The sequence below is a fragment of the Triturus cristatus genome, chromosome 2_2, assembly GCF_964204655.1.
Source record: "Triturus cristatus chromosome 2_2, aTriCri1.1, whole genome shotgun sequence".
NCBI classification, from domain to species: domain Eukaryota; kingdom Metazoa; phylum Chordata; class Amphibia; order Caudata; family Salamandridae; genus Triturus; species Triturus cristatus.
Window position 1 is genome coordinate 988,904,156 of NC_140582.1, and position 19,218 is coordinate 988,923,373.

Consider the following 19,218-nt stretch of genomic DNA (forward strand, 5'->3'; position numbering starts at 1 on the left):
CTTGTATTCCTAAGAGAGGATAGGATTAGCATGCCAAATGTTTAAACATGTGGTATTAGGAAGTAACAGAATGAATAATTAAAAATACATAAATACGTTATTAATAATGTATAGTTCCTCAAGCTATATTCAATGTAAAGGCAGCAAACAGTAGCCTATAAACTTCATTTAATTTTCCTGGATGCGGTTACAGTACGAGGGAATAACAGTTAAGTCACAAATATGGAAATGTGTTTTTGAACATAAGGCTCTGTGCGTTGAAGTGTTTTAGCGTATATTTCATTTGCACAATCTGATCTAATAAAAAGTATTTTCTCTTAATCCAGAAGCAACAGAAAACTCGCAGCTGGGGAGGCAGCAGTTGTGAGGAGTCGTAAAGTAAACGTGCCATTAAACAGGTAAACGTATATTAAACATTACTGGACTCTGAACTTCGAAGTTTTCTAATTCAGTGGACATAACATGAAAAAAGCAAAGAGCATAATTGTTTGTTTTAAATTGAAGGTTTGATTTGGGACTATGATGTGTTTAACTTCCTGTTATTCACATTTATATTGGATTTTGCACCTCTTAAATTGCACAGTAATCTGCAATCGGATTACTAGTAAAGAGCCCTCGGGACACCATAGGGAAGAGCTTTGGAAACATGATGCAGGATGACAGGAAATTAAAGAATGAGATGCATATTTACAACAAAATGTCGGAGCACGGAACCCCGCAAAATCTAGCAGCGCCGAGGTCCAACATTTTCAAAACGCAGTGATGCGCTGCATTTGCTACAATACGGTGCACCCCTGTGTTTTCCCTAGTCCTGTTGCTAAAATTAGCTACCCAACACAAACACAGGCACCCTTGCACCAGAGTGCAAGGGTGCCTGCATTGCAGGGAATGATTGTATATGTGCAGGAAGGTGTCCCTTCCTGCGCATAAACAATCAATACAGGGGCATAACACAGGCCCCCGCAGCACCCCCGAGATGCGGGGGGGCACAAAGCTCCAGGTGGCCCCCTCAGCACAGCACTCTGGCTGTAGGGCTCCTAATTGAGCCCGGAGGGGGGGGCCCCAGGTGCCTTGCAGGGAGGCCCACTCAAGGTTCGTTACGAGAGTGAATCCCAAAGAAGTAGCAAATCGTCATTATTTAATGATAATTTATGGGCAGGAAGGAACATCTTCCTGCACATAAACAATCATTAATTTTTTTTGCTCTTTCTGTGTGTGCGGCAGAATGCAGCAGACATTGAAAAAACAAAAATGTGGAGGAATAAAAGCATTTCTCCTTGTGAGCCATTCTAACACCTGCTCTTGCATGGCGTTCGGTTTTGTAAATCTGGAGCAGCTTAAAAAAGAAATGAGTGTTTTGGTGGAATGCCCACAGCGGCACCCATAGCACGCCCCTTTTTTGCAGAGGAATGCAGCTCAAAGGGGCGTATTTGCAAGGTAGCATTAAGCCATGCTAAGTGAATTAGTTCCATCTTGTAAATATCAAAAAATGGCTCTACACCACTGGAGCGTAAAAAAAGTGATGCTCCAATGGCGATAGGAGCTTCTGTAAATATGCCTCTGAGGCCGAGATTCTCCAAGGGTAAGCGTCGGTTTAACATTGCTTCTGTAACGCTAACCTGACGCTAAACCTATTTGGGGATTTACAAACCAAGGCTAATTGGTATTAGCGTTGGTTTGTATGTTAAAGTAACACAAAGCAGCGTAAAATGCTGCTTTGTATTACTTTGCATTAAGGGGGCGTTACATGGGTGGTACATAGGCGCTCCCACGGAACCGACCATGCCTTTTGTTGCCAAATCCTATCGACTAACAGTAGTAGACAGGATTTAGTGCCAAAAATGAATGCCACTGGAAAGTAGGCATTTAAAGAAGAAATGTTTTCCTTTCTTTTCCTACTTTGCATGCGTGCTGCACTGTGCAGCAAACATACAAAGAAGAAAAAGGTTTTAAACTTTGTCTAGGCATAGTATTTTGTACAGGAAGGGTCCCTTCTTGTACAAAACCCCTGCTAGACTCAGCCAAGCACTCTATCACCTTGACGGTAAGGTGTGTGCCTGGCAGTTGAAATCAGCACCAGCGCTTGGGAGAGGAAGGAGAGTGCCATATCTCGGTGAATATGGCGCTCTCCTGCTCTCTCCCTTTCTCACCACACAGTGCAGCCTCTTTGGGTGCTGTGCTTCGTTCCATGACACGTTTCAAAATCTGAGCCAAATGGGTCTATTTACTAGGATTTAACACCATGCTTGTGTCACAAAAGTGTCGCAAAACAACACTAAATCTGTTTTTAATAACTTGTTTAGCACTTTAAAGTAGCGCTGCTTTGCATTACTTAGCGGCAAGGGGGTATACCATGGGTGGTGCATGAGCGTTCCCATGCAACCATACAAGGTTTCTGACACTAAACCTTATTTACTTACTAAAGTAGACAGGGTTTGGCATGAGGAAATAGAGCCCATTTCAAATAGGCACTATGAAGGATAAATGCTTTCATTTTTTCCTCCTTTTCTGACTTTGTATATGTGCTGCACTGTACAGCACACATACAAAGTGAGAAAATGTTTAAAGTTAGTCTCAGCATAGTATTTTGTACTGGAAAGCTATCCTTCCAGTACAAAACCTAAGCTTGACTCACGCAGACACCCTTGCACTATTGTGCAAACGTGTGCGCGATGCACACAGCAGAGAATTTCAGCGTCGGAGTTTGGAAGAGGGGAGGAGAGTACCATATTTCTGTAAATATGGCGTTCTTTTACTATCTTCGAGCGAAACGCAGCACAGTTTTTTTGCCTGCTGCACTGAGTTGTGTGAGATTGTAGTAAATCTACCCCTCCGAGGTGATAATACTGCACCCCTGATGAAGACCTGCAGCTATGGACGATATAGCACTGTTTCTTCCTACCCCACTTAGATGCAGTTTCCATGTACCCTGACTGGTCTTTGGCAGAGATCTTTCGAGGGCAAACATGGACCTTATGAGAGGCTTGGCGATACATTGTGTTGCCTCTGTTTGACGATTGCAAATTTCTGAGATATAGGGATGTCTGTCTCTTATTCCAGCTTAGATGTAGTCTTTCTCTGGCTCTAACACGCATTCTAACCTGCCTTTGCCAGAGAGCTGTCCAGGCCACAGCTGAGCACTTTACTATTTGAAATGCCACTCACCGATATATCACACTTCAAGGTTTTGGGTGTTTATGGCACATTAGGCCCGGCTGGTCTTTGCATATAAAACAAGGATTGGCAAAGCCAATAGGCATGTCTTCAAAGTAGTATGAAGACATTCTAAGACAGGTATTTGTATTGTATTTGTATTGGCATTTGTAAGGCTCGTATATCACCCGAAGGTTTCATAGCGCCAGCAGATACTCAGATGATGGGCGTGCGGTCAATCAGCATTAGACTAGCCAGGTTTTCAGGAATTTACCAAATTTCTGATGGTTGGGTTCTAGCCTAATGAGCAAAGTAAGAGCATTCCAGCTCTCAGGGGCAATTTTCGAGAAGGATCTGTCTCCGTTTCTGACGGTTCGTACTTTGGGGACAGTAAGAAGGTGCCTGCTGGAGGATCTGAGTGTTCTAGTCGGGCGATAATCTGTCAACTTATTGGCTAGATATGTTGGACCTTTGCCGTTCAGAGTTTTGTGAACCAGGCAGCACATTTTAAACTTAATACGCTTTTTTATAGGAAGCCAATGGAGCGACCTCAAACAGGGGGCGGAAGAGGTACGGGGGGGAGATCAAGAGCCATCCTGGCTGCAGTATTTTGAAGGACCTGGAGTTTATTCAGGAGATTTTCGTTTATAGAGGCGAAAAGAGGATTGCCATAGTCCAGGCGGCTGATAATTAGTCCCTGGATTAGAGGCAGACGGGAAGGAAGAGGGATCCACTTGAAGATCTTCTTTAGGTTACGCATGAGCCCAAAGCTGATGCGGGCTATGTTGTTAATATGGTCAGCCATGGTAAGTTTGTTGTCCAGCATTATCCCTAAGTTACGGGCTGTTGCCTTGGGAGAGGGACAAGGTCCCAATGATGATGGCCACCAATCATCTTTCCAGTGCTTATGAGCATTTCCAAAGAGCAAAATCTCTGTTTTGCAGTTGTTTGACATCCAGTCTTTTACCGCGAGCATGCATTTTTGGAATCTAAATTTGACATTAGTAGGATTAGTTCCCAGGGTGATGAGAATTTGTGTGTCGTCTGCAAAGGACACGGTTTCGAATCCGTGAACTTTGATTAATTTTGCTAGAGGAGACAAGTAAAGATTAAAAAGCGTGGGGCTCAATATGGAGCCTTGTGGTACACCTTTATCTACTTCCTGATCTGTGGAGGAAAATTTGCCAATCTGGACCTTAGAGCTCCGTCCGGTCAGGTAGCTTTTGATCCATAATAGAGCTGAGCCTTCGACACCAACCTCCGCCAGCCGCTCTAATAGAATGCTGTGTGAGATGGTGTCGAAGGCAGCGGACAAGTCGAGTAGTATCAGGATGGCGGACTGTTTAGCATCAAGAGCAAGCCTGATATTGTCCACCATTTCAAGTAGGGCTGTTTCGGTACTGTGAAACGCCCTAAATCCTGACTGAGATGGATCTAATAATTTATTAGATTCAAGGTGTTTAGTGAGTTGGGTGTTTATTAGGGATTCCAAGACCTTGCCAAACATCGGAAGGAGGGAGATTGGCCGATAATTCAAAGGTTGTGATGGGTCAGCGGAAGGTTTTTTCAAAATGGGTCTGATGACGGCTTCTTTCCAGTGTGAGGGAACCGTCGAGTGAGAGAGTGAGAGATTAAGAGTTCTGGTCAGGTGAGGGGTAATAATGGGGGCGACTTTGGACAGAATTAGGGAGGAAGCCGGATCTGCTGGGGAGCCTGACTTAATTCTATTCACTGTGAGGGTTACTTCATCTTCCGTGAATGAGTGAAATTCCTTCAAGATGGTGATGGGAGCGGGAGGGACTATATTAGTAGTCTGCTTGAGAGGTTGATCAGTAACAGTAAGATTAGTGAATGTTTTGTAAATATCATTGATTTTGTTATAAAAAAAAGAGGAAAGGGTATCAACCCATTCGTGGGACGCAGTTATGGCGGGCTAGCAAGGCGGGGGGTTAGAGAACTCCTTAACTATTTTATAGAGTTCTCTGTGCGAGTTCGCGGCCTGGTCTATCCTGTGCCCCAGGTAGACTTTTTTAACTAGGGCAATGTCACTCATATATTGACGGTGGAATTTTTTGTATTGTAATCTGTCATTAGGATATTTTGTATGCCGCCATTTACGTTCGTGTGCCCTGACGACCAGTTTCGTTTTTTTGAGTTCTGTGGTGAACCATGGAGACAGTTTGTTAGGACATCTGCTTAGTTTACTTGGGGCGATGATATCTAAGGTTGCAGTAATAGCTTGATCTAGGTGAATCACGGCCAGGTTGGGATCCTTGAGCAATTCGATAGGTGCGGGGGAAATATGTGAAGAAAAAGCTTCAGGACTGATCTTGTTCCATGGTCTGCTCATGTTGAGATCCATCCTTGGTTGAGGTGGAAATGAGTTAAGGTGGATGTAAAAATTGATCATGAAATGATCGGACCAGAGGACGGGTAAAGGACGGTTGATAGTTATTTTGTTTGAGTTTGTAAATAGGAGATCAAGGGTATGACCGGCAGAATGAGTGGGGCCGATCACTAGCTGATTTAGGCCTAGCGCATTCATACTTGTGATGAGTTCACTGGTGTGTGGGTCCTGTAAAAGTTCGGCATGATAGTTAAAATCCCCTAATAAGAATAAATTGTCCGAGGATAGAGCATGCGAAGCGATGGTTTCGGTGAGCTTGTTTACAAAGTTCATTTTTATTCCTGGAGGCCTATATAGGAGGGCGCCTTTCCAAGACTCTTTATTCCCCAAAGTTACTGTGAAGGTACAAATTTCACCCCAGTCTGCAAGAAGTGAGTCGACAAGATGTAGCTTGAGATTGGACCTGTAAGCGATGGCAATTCCTCCACCTCTTCTATTTGTCCTGTCCAATCTCGTGATTTTGTAGTCCTGAGGGAGGGCTACTGCAATGTCTGGTAGTGAAGATTCTGAGAGCCAAGTTCCAGTGATAAAGAATAGATCAGGCTTGTCAGAATCTAAGAGCGACCAGATTTCTAGTGAATGTTTAGTAAGGGACCGAGCAGTGCAGTATAGACAAGTTAGGTGCTTAGGTATAGGGAGTGAATTGGGGGTTAGTCTGGTGCTGGTTGGAGCTTTTGCTTGGTATCTGCTTAGAAAGGAGGACCGGACTGGTGGGTTATTACTGGAGGGGAAGGAGGTGTTATCCAGTATGCTGGTGACTAAGTTCCCGGCGTTCATGGCATGGAGCTCCTGGCTTGAATATTTGAAAAAAGCCATGGGGGATGGAATAAGGGAGGAATGTAGATGCAAACAGCGTGCACGGCGGCTGGCGGCGGTCAGGCGCAGACGGGCTTGCTTTTGGCGCGCCCTCGGCGCGCCGCTGACGCGCCCGCTGCGCGCGTTCGCTCTGCGCACTCGTTTTTATGTGGGGAGTGGGCGGGACCGCGCCAGCCGTGCGTGGAGCGCTGACCTTCCTCTCTCACAGGAAGTGAGTATTTGGAAACTAGGTGTCTACCCCTCACACAATCGGCACAAGCCGTGACGGACCAGGGGGACACCGGCGGAATAGGTGAGAGGCAGGAGACAGTACAAGCAGTGATATTTAAAAGCACACCTAAAATTTTTAAAATATTTACGCAATGTCCAATCTGCATTAACCTACGCGATCTGAGGAGGTCTGTGTGGATACAATCTGCTGCGCAGATTAAAGGCAGGCCTATTGGCTTTGCTAATTCACTTCCAGATTATCAAAGGAGATGATTTAGCTTACTCTACATACTCAGTGCAGGTGTGTTTTTTGCACTCACCAAGTTTGAGTGTAAGTTTACAAAAGACCGTGGACATGCAAATATAAATCCCTGCATAATACCCTCTGTCTAATTTCATTATTACCTGTCACCTATCTAGTCACCTGTAATAAGATGTGATATATCTGTTCAACTTTAATTCGTTATTACAGTTGTCATGATGTCACAGTGCCTACTACCACAGCCAGTATCCAAGGTGATTCACAGGTTGCAGGCCACCCTGACAGCTGCAGTGTACACAACGAAAAAGAGATCTGTTCCGCTGATGTGTTTTACAAAAAATGATCCATGATCCTCAAAAAGAAGACACTTATGGGAACATGCTTATTTTGAAAGACAGAATTTATCTGCTTGCCTCTACATTTTGAGCTGCAGCATTTCTCTTAATCTTACTTACATTAAACTGATTGTAATTTTTTTTTGCAACAATTTACTAACTGCTGTTTGATGCGTTTCACTTTGCAGCACAGCTTACGCTTACATTTTTCATGCCCAAACCCATGCTATCTCCTTTGTATGAAAGAGCAAGACAGCAAGGAGTGGGAGTGGGAGTGGGGGCGGGGCTTTAAGACGTGAAAGGAGCAGCAAAGTACACAATGGGAGACACTAACACAAGGGGTAAGTGAAAGGGAGGCTAAAGCACAGAGGAGTTGATAGGAGCAAGGAGGAGAGGCTAGAACACCTAGCGAGTTGTTGAGGGTGGAACTCTTTGGGCCTCATGTACAAGAAAATGATGCAACTTGGAGCTGCCAGCCATTTAGCACAAGCATGGGTCGTATTAACAACAATACAATGCATCCCTGTGCTTTCCCCAGCGCTGGCGCACAATTGGCTGCCATGTGCAAGCGTCATTTTGCAAGGATGCCTGCGCTGCGGGAATGATTGTTTTTGTGCAGGAAGGGACACCTTTCTGCACAAAAATAATCATTAAGGGAATTTTCCTCTTTCTATGCGTGCTGCAGTGCAGCACTCAAAGACAGAGAAAAAAACGAGGAGAAATAAAAGTATTTTTTCTCCGTTGCGCCACTCCTACGCCTACCCTGCTGGGAGATGTATGATTCTGACGCATTCCCAGTTGTACAAAAGTTTGTAAATCTGGGAATGTGTCAAGTTCCATGGATGTTGCATGGGGACACCCAGAGCAACACCCAGGGAATGCCCCTTTCACGTATAGTAATGCGTGAAAGGGACCCATATTTACAAGGCCATGTTAAGACACGCAGGGTGACTTTATAGGACCTTGTAAATACGGGCAGACCCATTGTGCCTCCGGTACCTCAAACAAAGTAGTGCACTGGTGGCGCTATGGGCTTGTGAATAAGCCCCTAACAGAGGAGAGAAGTGGCCCAGTGGGAAGAGAGGGGCTCAGAAAGAGGATATGGGAGGATGGAATGGAGCTCCAGCAAAGGCAAAGTAGGTGTAAGGAGAGAAACTCCGATGAGGGGACATGAGGTGGATAGGAGACAAATTGAGGGAAGAGGGTTCCTGCAAGGTGGTAGGAAGGGCAGCTGAGGGAGGATTAGGGAAAGTAGAGAAGAGCAGAGCTCCCATGAAAAGAAATGAGTGGGAGTTGGGCAAAAGGAGAGGAGCTTCTACAAGGGAAGAGGAAGGAAGAGTGAGGCTACCTGGAGGTCACTCAAGCAAGGGAGAGAATGGCATGAGCTTGACTGAAGGGCGAGGATGGAGATGAGTTCAAGAGAGGGTAAAGGAGGAGAGAGTGAGATGGAGTACTTGTTGCTGCCTAGGTACTCCATGCTCAGTTGGTATCTCTGCTGGGAGTGGCAAACAATGTGAAACAAACTAGAAAACCATGCTGCTCAATTAGAAGCATAGACATTCACACATTGTATTAGGAAAATGAATGCTGGTCAAGATGGTCTGACCCTCAAGATAGCCATACTAAAGGCGAGTGAAATTAGGCAACCAGCTTGTGCTGTCCTAGCATGCATTATAACAAAGGACAGTAGTGAACCTGATTGAATGTGCATCGGAGTCATGACAAAACCATTAAAAAGGCCCGCTGAATCATGGCTCTTGGAGCTGAAATGTCAAACAAAATAATGGGAAGTGAAAAGATAATAAAGTATTGGCACTGCCTTGGGGGTAAAAACAGTGTTTGCCCCATTGTCTGTTGCTTTGTCCTTCAATTTTTCGAGCAGGAGAGTGCTGAAATCTCTTAATTCCGCACATGCAGGATCTTAAGAGGGACGTCCTGAGGAATCTTTACGGACACTGGAACAACATGTTTTAAAGGAATGCTTTGGACTTTAGGCATACCATCCTATTGAATAAAGACAGCACTTTCATAAGCGATCTGATCCATTGGACCTGCTAAGGACTAACAGATTTTTTTGGTGCCCCGTAGCAATCTTTGATCCATTTGTGGGCTATGAAAGAAAGAGTCCAGTAATGATTCTGACTGTACCATTCCCATGATTGGACTGTCTTGAGTCACTTTGCAGTATATCATGAGAATTGATTAGCTTTCGGGCATTAAGGTATCCAAAATAATCTTTAACGTTAATTATTGTTTTGATCCTATGGCGATCAGACACTGTGGACTATGAATGTCCCCACAGTCCAAGATGATACAATCTAGGGAGCTCCAAATGCACCTGTCAACCAAGTTGGCCTGATATGCGGTTAATGTCCTAAGGCCTGTTTATATCTTGGCCCACCGTAGAATAATTCCATGCCATTAATTTGCTTTTAGAGCATATTTTCATTCCCATCAGAATGGTTGCTGTTATTCAAAAGAGTTGAAAGTAGCATTTTGATTTTCTCCAAACCTTATTTGATAATTTTTTCTCCCACAAGAGTTATAGTTTAGCAAACCCTGGAGCTTGGTAATATTTTTCAGACATTAAAACTCTATTTTCCATCTGTTAATAGCAACTGGCATCCTGGTCACAAGTAAACTCCAGTTGATTGGGCTCACTGGAATGGCCTGAGGTTCTCTTGGAAAGACCGTGTTCCAGCTCCAGATCCTTCAATTCTTTCTCCTCATTCAGCTTACTCCTTATAGACCTATCTAGGAAGCGCTGTATGAGAGCAAATACACTGACATGAGAGGGAGTTGTGGCCAACTCTAATTGAAGTGTTGCTTCTGTCTTATTGAATGTGAATCCCACCTCAATGCCCTTTCTAGTTGCAAATACAAAACTTGTTATGGCTGCCAGTGAAGGCTCAGGTTTTTCAAGTCTTGCCATTAATGTTCCCAGGACCCCCTACATTGTGAAAGTGTTATACGTGATATTAGAACCCAGGTGGAAGGAGTGGAACTCCGATGAGGGGACATGAGGTGGATAGGAGACAAATTGAGCGAAGCGGGTTTCTACAAAGTGGTAGGGAGGGCAGCTGAGGGAGGATCAGGGAAAGTAGAGAAGAGCAGAGCTCCCATGAAAAGAATTGAATGGGAGTGGAGCAAAAGGAGAGGAGCTTCTACAAGGGAAGAGGAAGGAAGAGTGAGGCTACCTGGAGGGCACTCCAGCAAGGTAGAGAATGGCATGAGCTTGATTGAAGGGCGAGGATGGAGATGAGTTCAAGAAAGGGTAAAGAAGGAGAGAGCGAGATGGAGCAGAGCGCTTGTTGCTGCCTAGGTACTCCATGCTCAGTTGGGCTCACTGGAATGGCCTGAGATTCTCTTGGAATGACTATGGTCTAACTCCAGATCCTTCATCAATTCTTTCTTCTCATTCAGCTTACTCCTTATAGACCTATCTAGGATGTGCTGTATGAGAGCAAAGACACTGACATGAGAGGAAGTCGTGGCCAACTCCAATTGAAGTGTTGCTTCTGTCTTATTGAATGTGAATCCCACTTCAATGCCCTCTCTAGCTGCAAATACCAATCTTGTTATGACTGCCAGTGAAGGCTCAGGTTTTTCAAGTCTTGCCATTAACGTTCCCAGGACCTCCTACATTTTGAAAGTGTGATACGTGATATTAGAACCCATGGAGAAGTTGCATTTTATAACAAGCATTGGCAATGCCAATCGGTCTCGCCATTTTTATGAGTTTTTTGTATTTGTTTTGAATAGAAAATGTTATAAGTAAGGTAGTAATATGCGATGCAAAAGTAGTATGTGATAAAAAAAATGACACTGCTCTAGTTTGTTGTTACCTTTTTATTTACACTGCAAATGTGGGTATTGTTTTTTATATTATAAAGCACAAAAACATAACAGCGGGCAGGGACGTATTAAAGAGGGACTGGACAGGAAACAAGGTGCCACAAAATGAATGGTAGGGAGAGGAGGTCTGACAGAGAGGGGATAACTGCAAGGAGAGCGCACGAAGGAGAACGGAAAAAGAGCGGTGTACATGTGAGTTCCAATAGCAGACAGAGGAGAGCATGAGGGGAGTGGGGTAGGTGATCCGAGAGGGGGCACACGGTAAAACAGCAGAAACAGGTGGCATAATATTGTTCATGACCTTCCTCATCACATTCCACGTGCTTTCATTGCCTGGTTCCCGTGACTCTTGTTCTAGTGGTGTAACCTTCAAGTAACTTTACCAGTGGATATCACTAAAGTTCTGCCCGTCATTCAGTACTCAACCACCTCCAGCAGCTCCTGCTTATTCCTGTGCAGACAATCACACTCAGCTGTGCCATGGCTTTCCACAAAAGTCTGGTAAGATACCTCAGCTTTGACCAGTGGCACCTCTACTAGTGAAATTGTCGGAGGAACAAACAGTTTAGACTAAACATTTCAGTCACTCATAGCTATAATTATATTCCAAGTGGCGTAAATGTGACCTTCGTTCTGTGCTCTGCAGAGAGGCCAAAGATTGAATGAGTGTGTCTGAACATCTTTATGGGAGTGAAACTCACACTATTTTCACACAACTAAGGAGCGCTCAATTTTGTCCTGTCAAGAACCTCTTCCACAATCTGACCTCCCTAACCCTTATAGCTGCATGACAAAATAAATTAATAAAATACATCTAGGAAACTTAAATACTCTTAGAGAACAGGACTGGATATGCAATACAATATGAAGTCAAATGAGTAAAATGTAAATGGGACTGCATCACTGACTTGCATTACTTTAAGAATTCTTGTACATACTGTCAAAGTGTTTTTATTTCCAACGTAAAGGGGATAAATATAGTTGGTATGAACCTTTACTGATTTTAACTGGACCTGTCCCACATAACCCTCTGGCCTCAGCCTTTACACCACTGGGCTGCTTGAAACCCTAAAGGCCAGTGTAATGCAAAAAGGCATTGCTGCCCACGAGGACAGCTAAATGTCCAGTTAACGTTAGCAGACCACCCAGGGCACCGGTGCCACAGAACCGCTTGTTCCACCTCGTCCCCTACTCCCTACACCTCCTAATAGTGCAGTTCCAGGCATCTCTAGAGGATGCATGGGCCGAAGCACATGATTAGTTTGGAACAGGCACAGGCCCATGGGGTACCCAACCAGGAAGGTCCGTTGTCATCCTGTGCATGAGAGTGTGCCAACCAAGCTATGTGAAATGCAGTTTTCTACGGCTACAGGAGATTACTTTGTATGACATATTCCTAGCAGGTGAGTTTACAGACGAGGCACTGAGGCTAAAAGCACACCAGCTAACAGCTGGCCCTTGTCTACTGGCCCATCGACGAATTCCCGACCTCCCAATCTGACCCTGCTTCCAAGGCCCATAAATCCCTGATATGTGCACCTGAACAATACAGAATATTTTGCCCATTAAGTCGTAATTGACCTCGCTCCGACACTCTCACAGACATACTTCATTGCACTGCTAGACACTCTCACCTGTGCCAGCATGACGTGTCCTCCTGCGGTGCCACGGTGGTCTAGAGAGTGTGTTTGGCCAGGTTGTTGGGAAGAGGGTCACTCAAGCTGCCGGCAGTACTATGTAGAGTGGCTGTAGGTGGCTGTATTGATGTAGTGACACTCGCTGCCACTGCGCTAAGCTGGTTTCTCCAATTGTGTCCCTCTGATGGCCTTGTTCCGGTGGGATCCTCTTCCAGGAGCTATGGTGAAGGCAGGAGACTGAAGGCAGCTTTCCTGTGTGCGTGTGCCGAGCTGGGGCCGCATTGGTAGAGGGCTGCTTTTACAGTGCGTGGCTCAGCTGGACTGGGGTCCAAGGTTGAGATTGTTAAATAATCTTGCAGCGTCGCTAAATTTAATTAACATAAAAGGGCCGACAGGCGGGGCCCCGGTACCAATGTCTGGTAGTCACAGGCACCAGGGGGCTGAGAGTGCAGTAGGGGCAGGACTTGAAACTGCAGGCAGAGTCTGGCCTGGCTAGTGGCCTGGAACAATCCTGCAGCCTACGACTCGAGGGCCCTCCTCACAGTGAGCATGGATTGGGAGGGAGAAGCAGGGGTTTGCGCAGGCTACAGTTCCTTTATTGGTGGTGGGCATTCTCAAGTGGAAAAGAAAGCAGCAGGTCCACCACCTGAAATCACCAATGGCAGAATAGGGAGCTGCACTGTATTTTTTTTCCTTTTTTACAATTATATATAGCACAAACTTGAGGGCGGAAGCCGCTTTTCATTTTTTTTGCTCCCCGTCTGTTGAACATCGGCTCTGGCAGCCGCTTGTTTGTAGTTGCAGCACGTCATGCTCACTTTCACTTTATGAGGTGAGTGCTGGGAGGTACGGCAGCTATTTTTAAAGTGAAAGTGGCATGGCGCGCTGCAAATACAATCAAGCAGCCACCAAAACAACAGGAGTGCAAGACAAGGGAATACCGGCTTCGGCAATGGCACTACTTGTTTGAATATGCAGGGCGCCATGCATGCTTTTATTTTAACAAGGCAGATGCGAGAAGGCATCGGACTGCGGGAGGGGGGTGGGGGCACACCATAGTGTATACTGCTGCCTGCACCACACTTGACGGTTAGCTCTGTCCTTGGCCCCTTTGCTTCCTGCCCCAACTCTACAGCCAGCGGTCCCAGCTGGGCCCTGTGCAGCGCCCTGCTCACTGCTGCTGGTCCGCAGTACTCACCCCTATGGTTCTGCCTCTGGCAGAGGAAAGAGCTGTGAGGACAGAGTAACAATGCAGCAACTTTCAGGGGTGTTGGGGCAGACCACTCCTGGAAAATAGATGAGTGTGCGTGGAAGGGGCTGGGGGCAGAAATGGGCAGCTTCGAGCACGAGGTGTCACTCTGAGTGACACTGTATGAATGAAGAAATCCAAGTGCCCGGGAACAGGGAAGTAGGTGTGTTGAGGGGACGGAGCCTGCATCTTACCGCAGACGGAAGAAAAGAAACGGAAGTGAGATCATGGCTCTTGTAGTCCTTCTTTAAAGTGGTATGAGACGAGGAAACTGAATCAGTCACACTTTGTTTATCGGGCCGCCATCTTGGAATGGCTTTTTTCCCCCTCATATTTTATAATCAGCGACCTCTGGCAGCTTCAATAGTATCTAAAGCTGGTTTGTTATTTATGCAGTTTACTTTTGGCTTAAAAGACGTTTTCTTATTATACGGAGGCAGAAGTCGATTTGTTTCGAGGTCGGTAGACATTTTATGTTTTTGTAATGTGGTATTACCGTAGACTATCTATCCGATAAAACAACAAGCATTTGTAACAAGAGTGCGGGTGCTGGCGGGGGGAGCGAAGGCACGGACTACGGAGGAGGAGGGAGGAGGAGGAGACGGCACGTAAGAAAATAGTGCTTACAATTTTTTAAAAAACAAGCATTTGCAATGCAACACGACTCGCATTTACGCGAGCCGTATTGCATTACAAATATCAGTGCGTGTGTTTAAAAAGGCACGAATGGGAGTGGGGAGGGTGAGGGTGGTGCCAAAAGTTACAAACTGTGGGAGGGTGGGTGGGGGGGACACAGGACACAAAATAGTGTCTCAGTAAAGGGGTCAATAGCCTCGGAAGTATACAAATGAAGACATTGACGTCAGGAGGAGGGACTAACAAGTCAAAAGCCAATCAGAAGGCAGCATTTAGGCTGTAAGCCAAAGAAAAAGATGGGCGGGGGAAGTGGGCGGAGCTTATGCGAAGCTTCCCCCTAAAGTATATACTGCATGTCTCGGAGAGACAGCGCATGCGCTGCCTAGGCGAGACCTAAAAATTAAAGGGATACTTTTCAGATCCACAGCATCTGTTCATATGGTTGGCAATCAGCCTGACAAACCACTCATGTCAAGCCTCACCAATAGCGTACAGCCACTCACCTGATTTGCGCACATCTGAATTTGGTTCCACCAAGATTCTGTCACCACTGAACCCCCAACAAGTGTAAGTACCCCACAGCTCAATATCTTAAGCAGCTTTGAATAGTTTGAAGAGTGTGACAGAAGGCAAAAAAGTTGAGTTATTCAAAGCTTTATAGTCCGCCTGAGAACGACAAATGAAGAATCAGCTACCTTGATAACATTTATGGGTTCACAAAGGCCAGGAGGTCCACCCAAGAGCATCAAAAGAACAAGGAATACTCAGCTTCATAAAAGAACAGGCTAATATTATCAGAGGCTATGAGTTCCACCAGTGAATAACTGGAAAATGTATCTTCATATGAGGCCAAACCAAATTTAACAGAGGCAATGCAGTTCATGTATGAGTGGTGAGGTGCAATCAGAGTAACTAAAAAGTGAATCTTACAGTGGCTTTGGGATACACTGAGGAGACATGAAGATGCTCCCAAAGAAGGCTCCACTTCCTTTAAAAAAAACGGCAAAACCACACCCTATCTATTAAGGCATAGAGACTAAACAAACAGATGAAACACATCTACTAAAGGTTGGAAGATCCGGCCATAAAAGATACAATTTCATAAATATGTGATCCCAGAGTCCATGAGGTACACCCAGGGGAATCAAAAGTGATACCAGGAAGCCACAACTTCATAAGAATCAAAACCAAACTTACAAGGGATTTTGCGAGCGCATACAGTACAATTTGCAAATATCGTCCGTTTGCGCCTGCAAAAAGGCCTTTTGCGATGCATTAAAGTGTTAGTCACTTGCAATTAAAGAAATCACAATTTATTGCGATTTCTTAAATTGCGATTACATTTAAGGAATCGCAATTTGTGATTCCTTAAATGCAATGCTAGAAGCACTTAGAAATAGCGAACTCGCTATTTGGGGCCGCAAAATACAGAGAAATTACTCTGGTCTGTATTTTGCAAAAACTTTGAAAAATGCTCTAAAGTGCATTTTTCAAGGTTTCAGGTTACACAAACACACATGCCCTAGGCTATGTGTGTGCGCAACATGGGTGCACATCACAATTTCAGGGGTACAACAGGGTGTCATTTTGACACCTTTGCACCCTTGAAATTGCATGCTCCCTTTGCGAGTACCTATTGGGAAGTCATTCCTTAATTGCGACTCAATTAAGGAATGTTTAGGAATCGCTATTTTAATTGCGATTCCTACATGCATAGGCTTTTGAGAGTCCTTAATTGCGATTCCTTAATAGTCGCAAATAAGGACTCGCAAAAGCTTTTCTTGATGCATATGCCTGTATGACATTTACACAGGAGCAGCGAGGTGTGACGAAGGAAGATGCAACATTGAAGGACAAACTAACTTTACCAAAGATAATGAGAACAGCAGAGGAACAATAAACATCTGACTAAGAAGGCACAGTTTCCTAAGATGAACAAACTGAAATAAGACCATAAGGCTAACCTGGTGTTGTGAGGTGGGACCAGAGGACAGAAGGATTACTAGGTCCACCACGGAGCGATGAGTTGCAACAAAGGAATATGTAACCTCTAGGGATTAATTAAAGAATTTAGGTTGGATGCTACAATTTGGGGAAAAGGGTGAGGAATGTGATGCTGAAAACAAAACCCTTGGCGGCTTGGGCAATACAGGATAAACGGGTAGATGTGCCAACAAGGGATTTAATTATGCAAATGATTTGAATGCAAATGAGGCAGAGGTAGGTTATTAGTCTAGCTGCTGGGGTGGTATTTGGGCTGAAAGTGATCAAGTCGAGTTAGTAGTTAGGTGAGTGGAAGATGGCCTAAGTTATACTAAGGCATAAAAGGGAACAAGCATTGGTAATGCATCAGTTTCGCCTGTGAATAATAAAAAGTGCCAAACAACGGATAATTAGCAAGAACACTTAAGCAGTGATCCTTTTACACTGCAACAAAGTGTTGATCCATTCAGAAGGCAAAAATGCAATTAACTAATGAAAAACCTAATATGCTTCCATGAGCAGTGAGGACCTGCTTGTAGGTAAGGGGTCTCTGAGGCCTAACTTTCTCCCTCTGTAGTGAGGCCTAAAAAAAGATTTTGTCTGAATAATAAAGTCTTGCTGGCACATAATGCACACGCACATACTGTGCAATCCCAGACATTAGTTTCGATACGGAACCGTGTTGGATGCGTGAGGGGTGTTCACAATTTAATAGGCTTCAACTATCTGTCCTGAATTTAAAATTATCTAGCGTTTAAGCCTCTACAGTGTCTTCTGCCTCGCTGCTCCTGCATGGTATTGAAGGCTTACATTTTTGCTTCCAGATTACCCCTGCATTTGCCCTAGCTGGCATTCTTATTTATAGACCGCCTGCATGTGCAGCAACGGCCGTGCAGTCTCTATGCGATCTGATTGCCCAAAAATCAGTGCTCTATTCGAATTTTCTGGTTTTAGGTGATTTTAATTTACATGTAGACGACCCAGATTGCGTACAAGCAGCGCAACTTGTGTCATCCTTAGAGGGGGCTAACCTCCTACAAGGGGTGCGTTCTCCGACACACATGGCTGGCCACACGCTAGACCTTATTTTTTCGAATATACAAAATACCGTAATAGGGCCCCCACTACCACTGATCTGGTCGGACCACTCCCTAATTCCCTTTTCAATTACTCTCCCGACTGTCAAGTTAGCAAAAAAAATTCAGATGGTGCAAAAAAGAGACTGGAAGAAACTGTCGGCGGAATCCTTAAGCCCCATACTGAGGGAGAGTTACCCTCAGCTATCCTACGACCCCACTCGAGATGCAGCTATTCTGCACAAATGGATTGGGGACGCAATGGAAGCTGTCGCACCAATCAGAATGAGGAAACCAGATAGATGCTCTCCCTCGGCGCCATGGTTCTCCGCGTCCCTGAAAGAGCAAAAAAGTCATTGTAAAAAATTGGAACGCCAATGGAGAGTAGCCTATTGTGATCTAGCCAAAGTGGTTTATAAAAAAGCGACAAAAGAACTCCATAAGGCTCTGAAAACTGCTAGACGAGACTACCTTGTAGCACGCATTCAGAATGCGAACCACTCTGGCACAGAAGTTTTTAAAGTAGTTCAATCCTTTTTTAAACCCAAGGCTAGTGAACTCGAGGTTACAGCCTCTGCAGAAGGGTGCGAAAAAATCGCTGACTACTTCAACGACAAAATCTCTAAAGTCTATGACTCTTTTACTCCCCCCGAGGCCACGGTAAAATTGGAAACAGCTGCAGATGGTGGCGGGAGGGAAACACTTTTAAACTTTTCCCAGCTATCGCACCAGGAGGCATTAGCAGAAATATTGAAATGTAGGTCGGGCGCACCAGATGACCCCTGCCCTTCAAAGTTTTGGAAAATGTTAGCTCCATCTTTGATTGAGGGACTTCGCCATATCTGGAATACCTCCTTAGAGACAGGTATCTTTCCCGATTCTTGGAAACACGCATCTCTCCTCCCTCTGAGGAAGAAAGTTAATGGCGACCCGGGTGACCTTAGCAATTTGAGGCCCATCTCTTTGCTTCCTGCCCCGGGCAAGATGCTGGAGAAAATGGTTCAACGCCAATTGACCCCGTTCTTAGAGCAGAACCGTGCTCTTCATGACACGCAATCGGGTTTTCGGGCAGGTTTTAGTACCGAGACAGCTCTTCTCGAGGTGGCAGAGTCGGTAAAATGGACACTGGATTCAGGAGCATCGGCACTCCTGGTGCTCCTGGACCTGTCCGCGGCGTTTGATACGGTAGACCATGGCATCCTGATCCAGAGACTACAAAATGCGGGTCTTGGTGGGACGGTGCTAGCTTGGGTTCAATCTTACCTAAGTGGGCGCTCCCAGAAAGTTGTTCAACAATCATTTGTTTCTAGACCTAAGCCAATTAAACGTGGCGTCCCCCAGGGCTCAGCCCTTAGCCCCCTGTTGTTTAATGTCTACCTAGCTCCGCTTTTCACTCTTATTGCCAACTGGGGGGTCAAGGCGATTTCGTACGCTGATGACACCCAGTTGGTTTTTCCATTTAAGGAGCGGTCGGTAGATACCTTCAAGAATTTTAAGGGCTGCCTTCAAGATATAGCATGCTGGATGAATGCTAATAAACTAAAGCTCAATGCCGGAAAAACTGAAGTCTTGTTTTTTGGCAAGGGCTTAGCTCCTGAT

General features: G+C 45.1%; 1 protein-coding gene across 1 annotated transcript in view; it reads left to right on the top strand.

Annotated features, from left to right (window-relative positions):
* Positions 1-19,218, top strand: part of CLNK (cytokine dependent hematopoietic cell linker) — a 1,059,843-nt gene that overhangs the window by 163,875 nt on the left and 876,750 nt on the right. Inside the window, exon 2 of the mRNA XM_085642412.1 lies at positions 327-398. Within this exon, the coding sequence (XP_085498538.1) occupies positions 327-398 (72 nt within the window). The remainder of the gene's footprint in view (positions 1-326; positions 399-19,218) is intronic.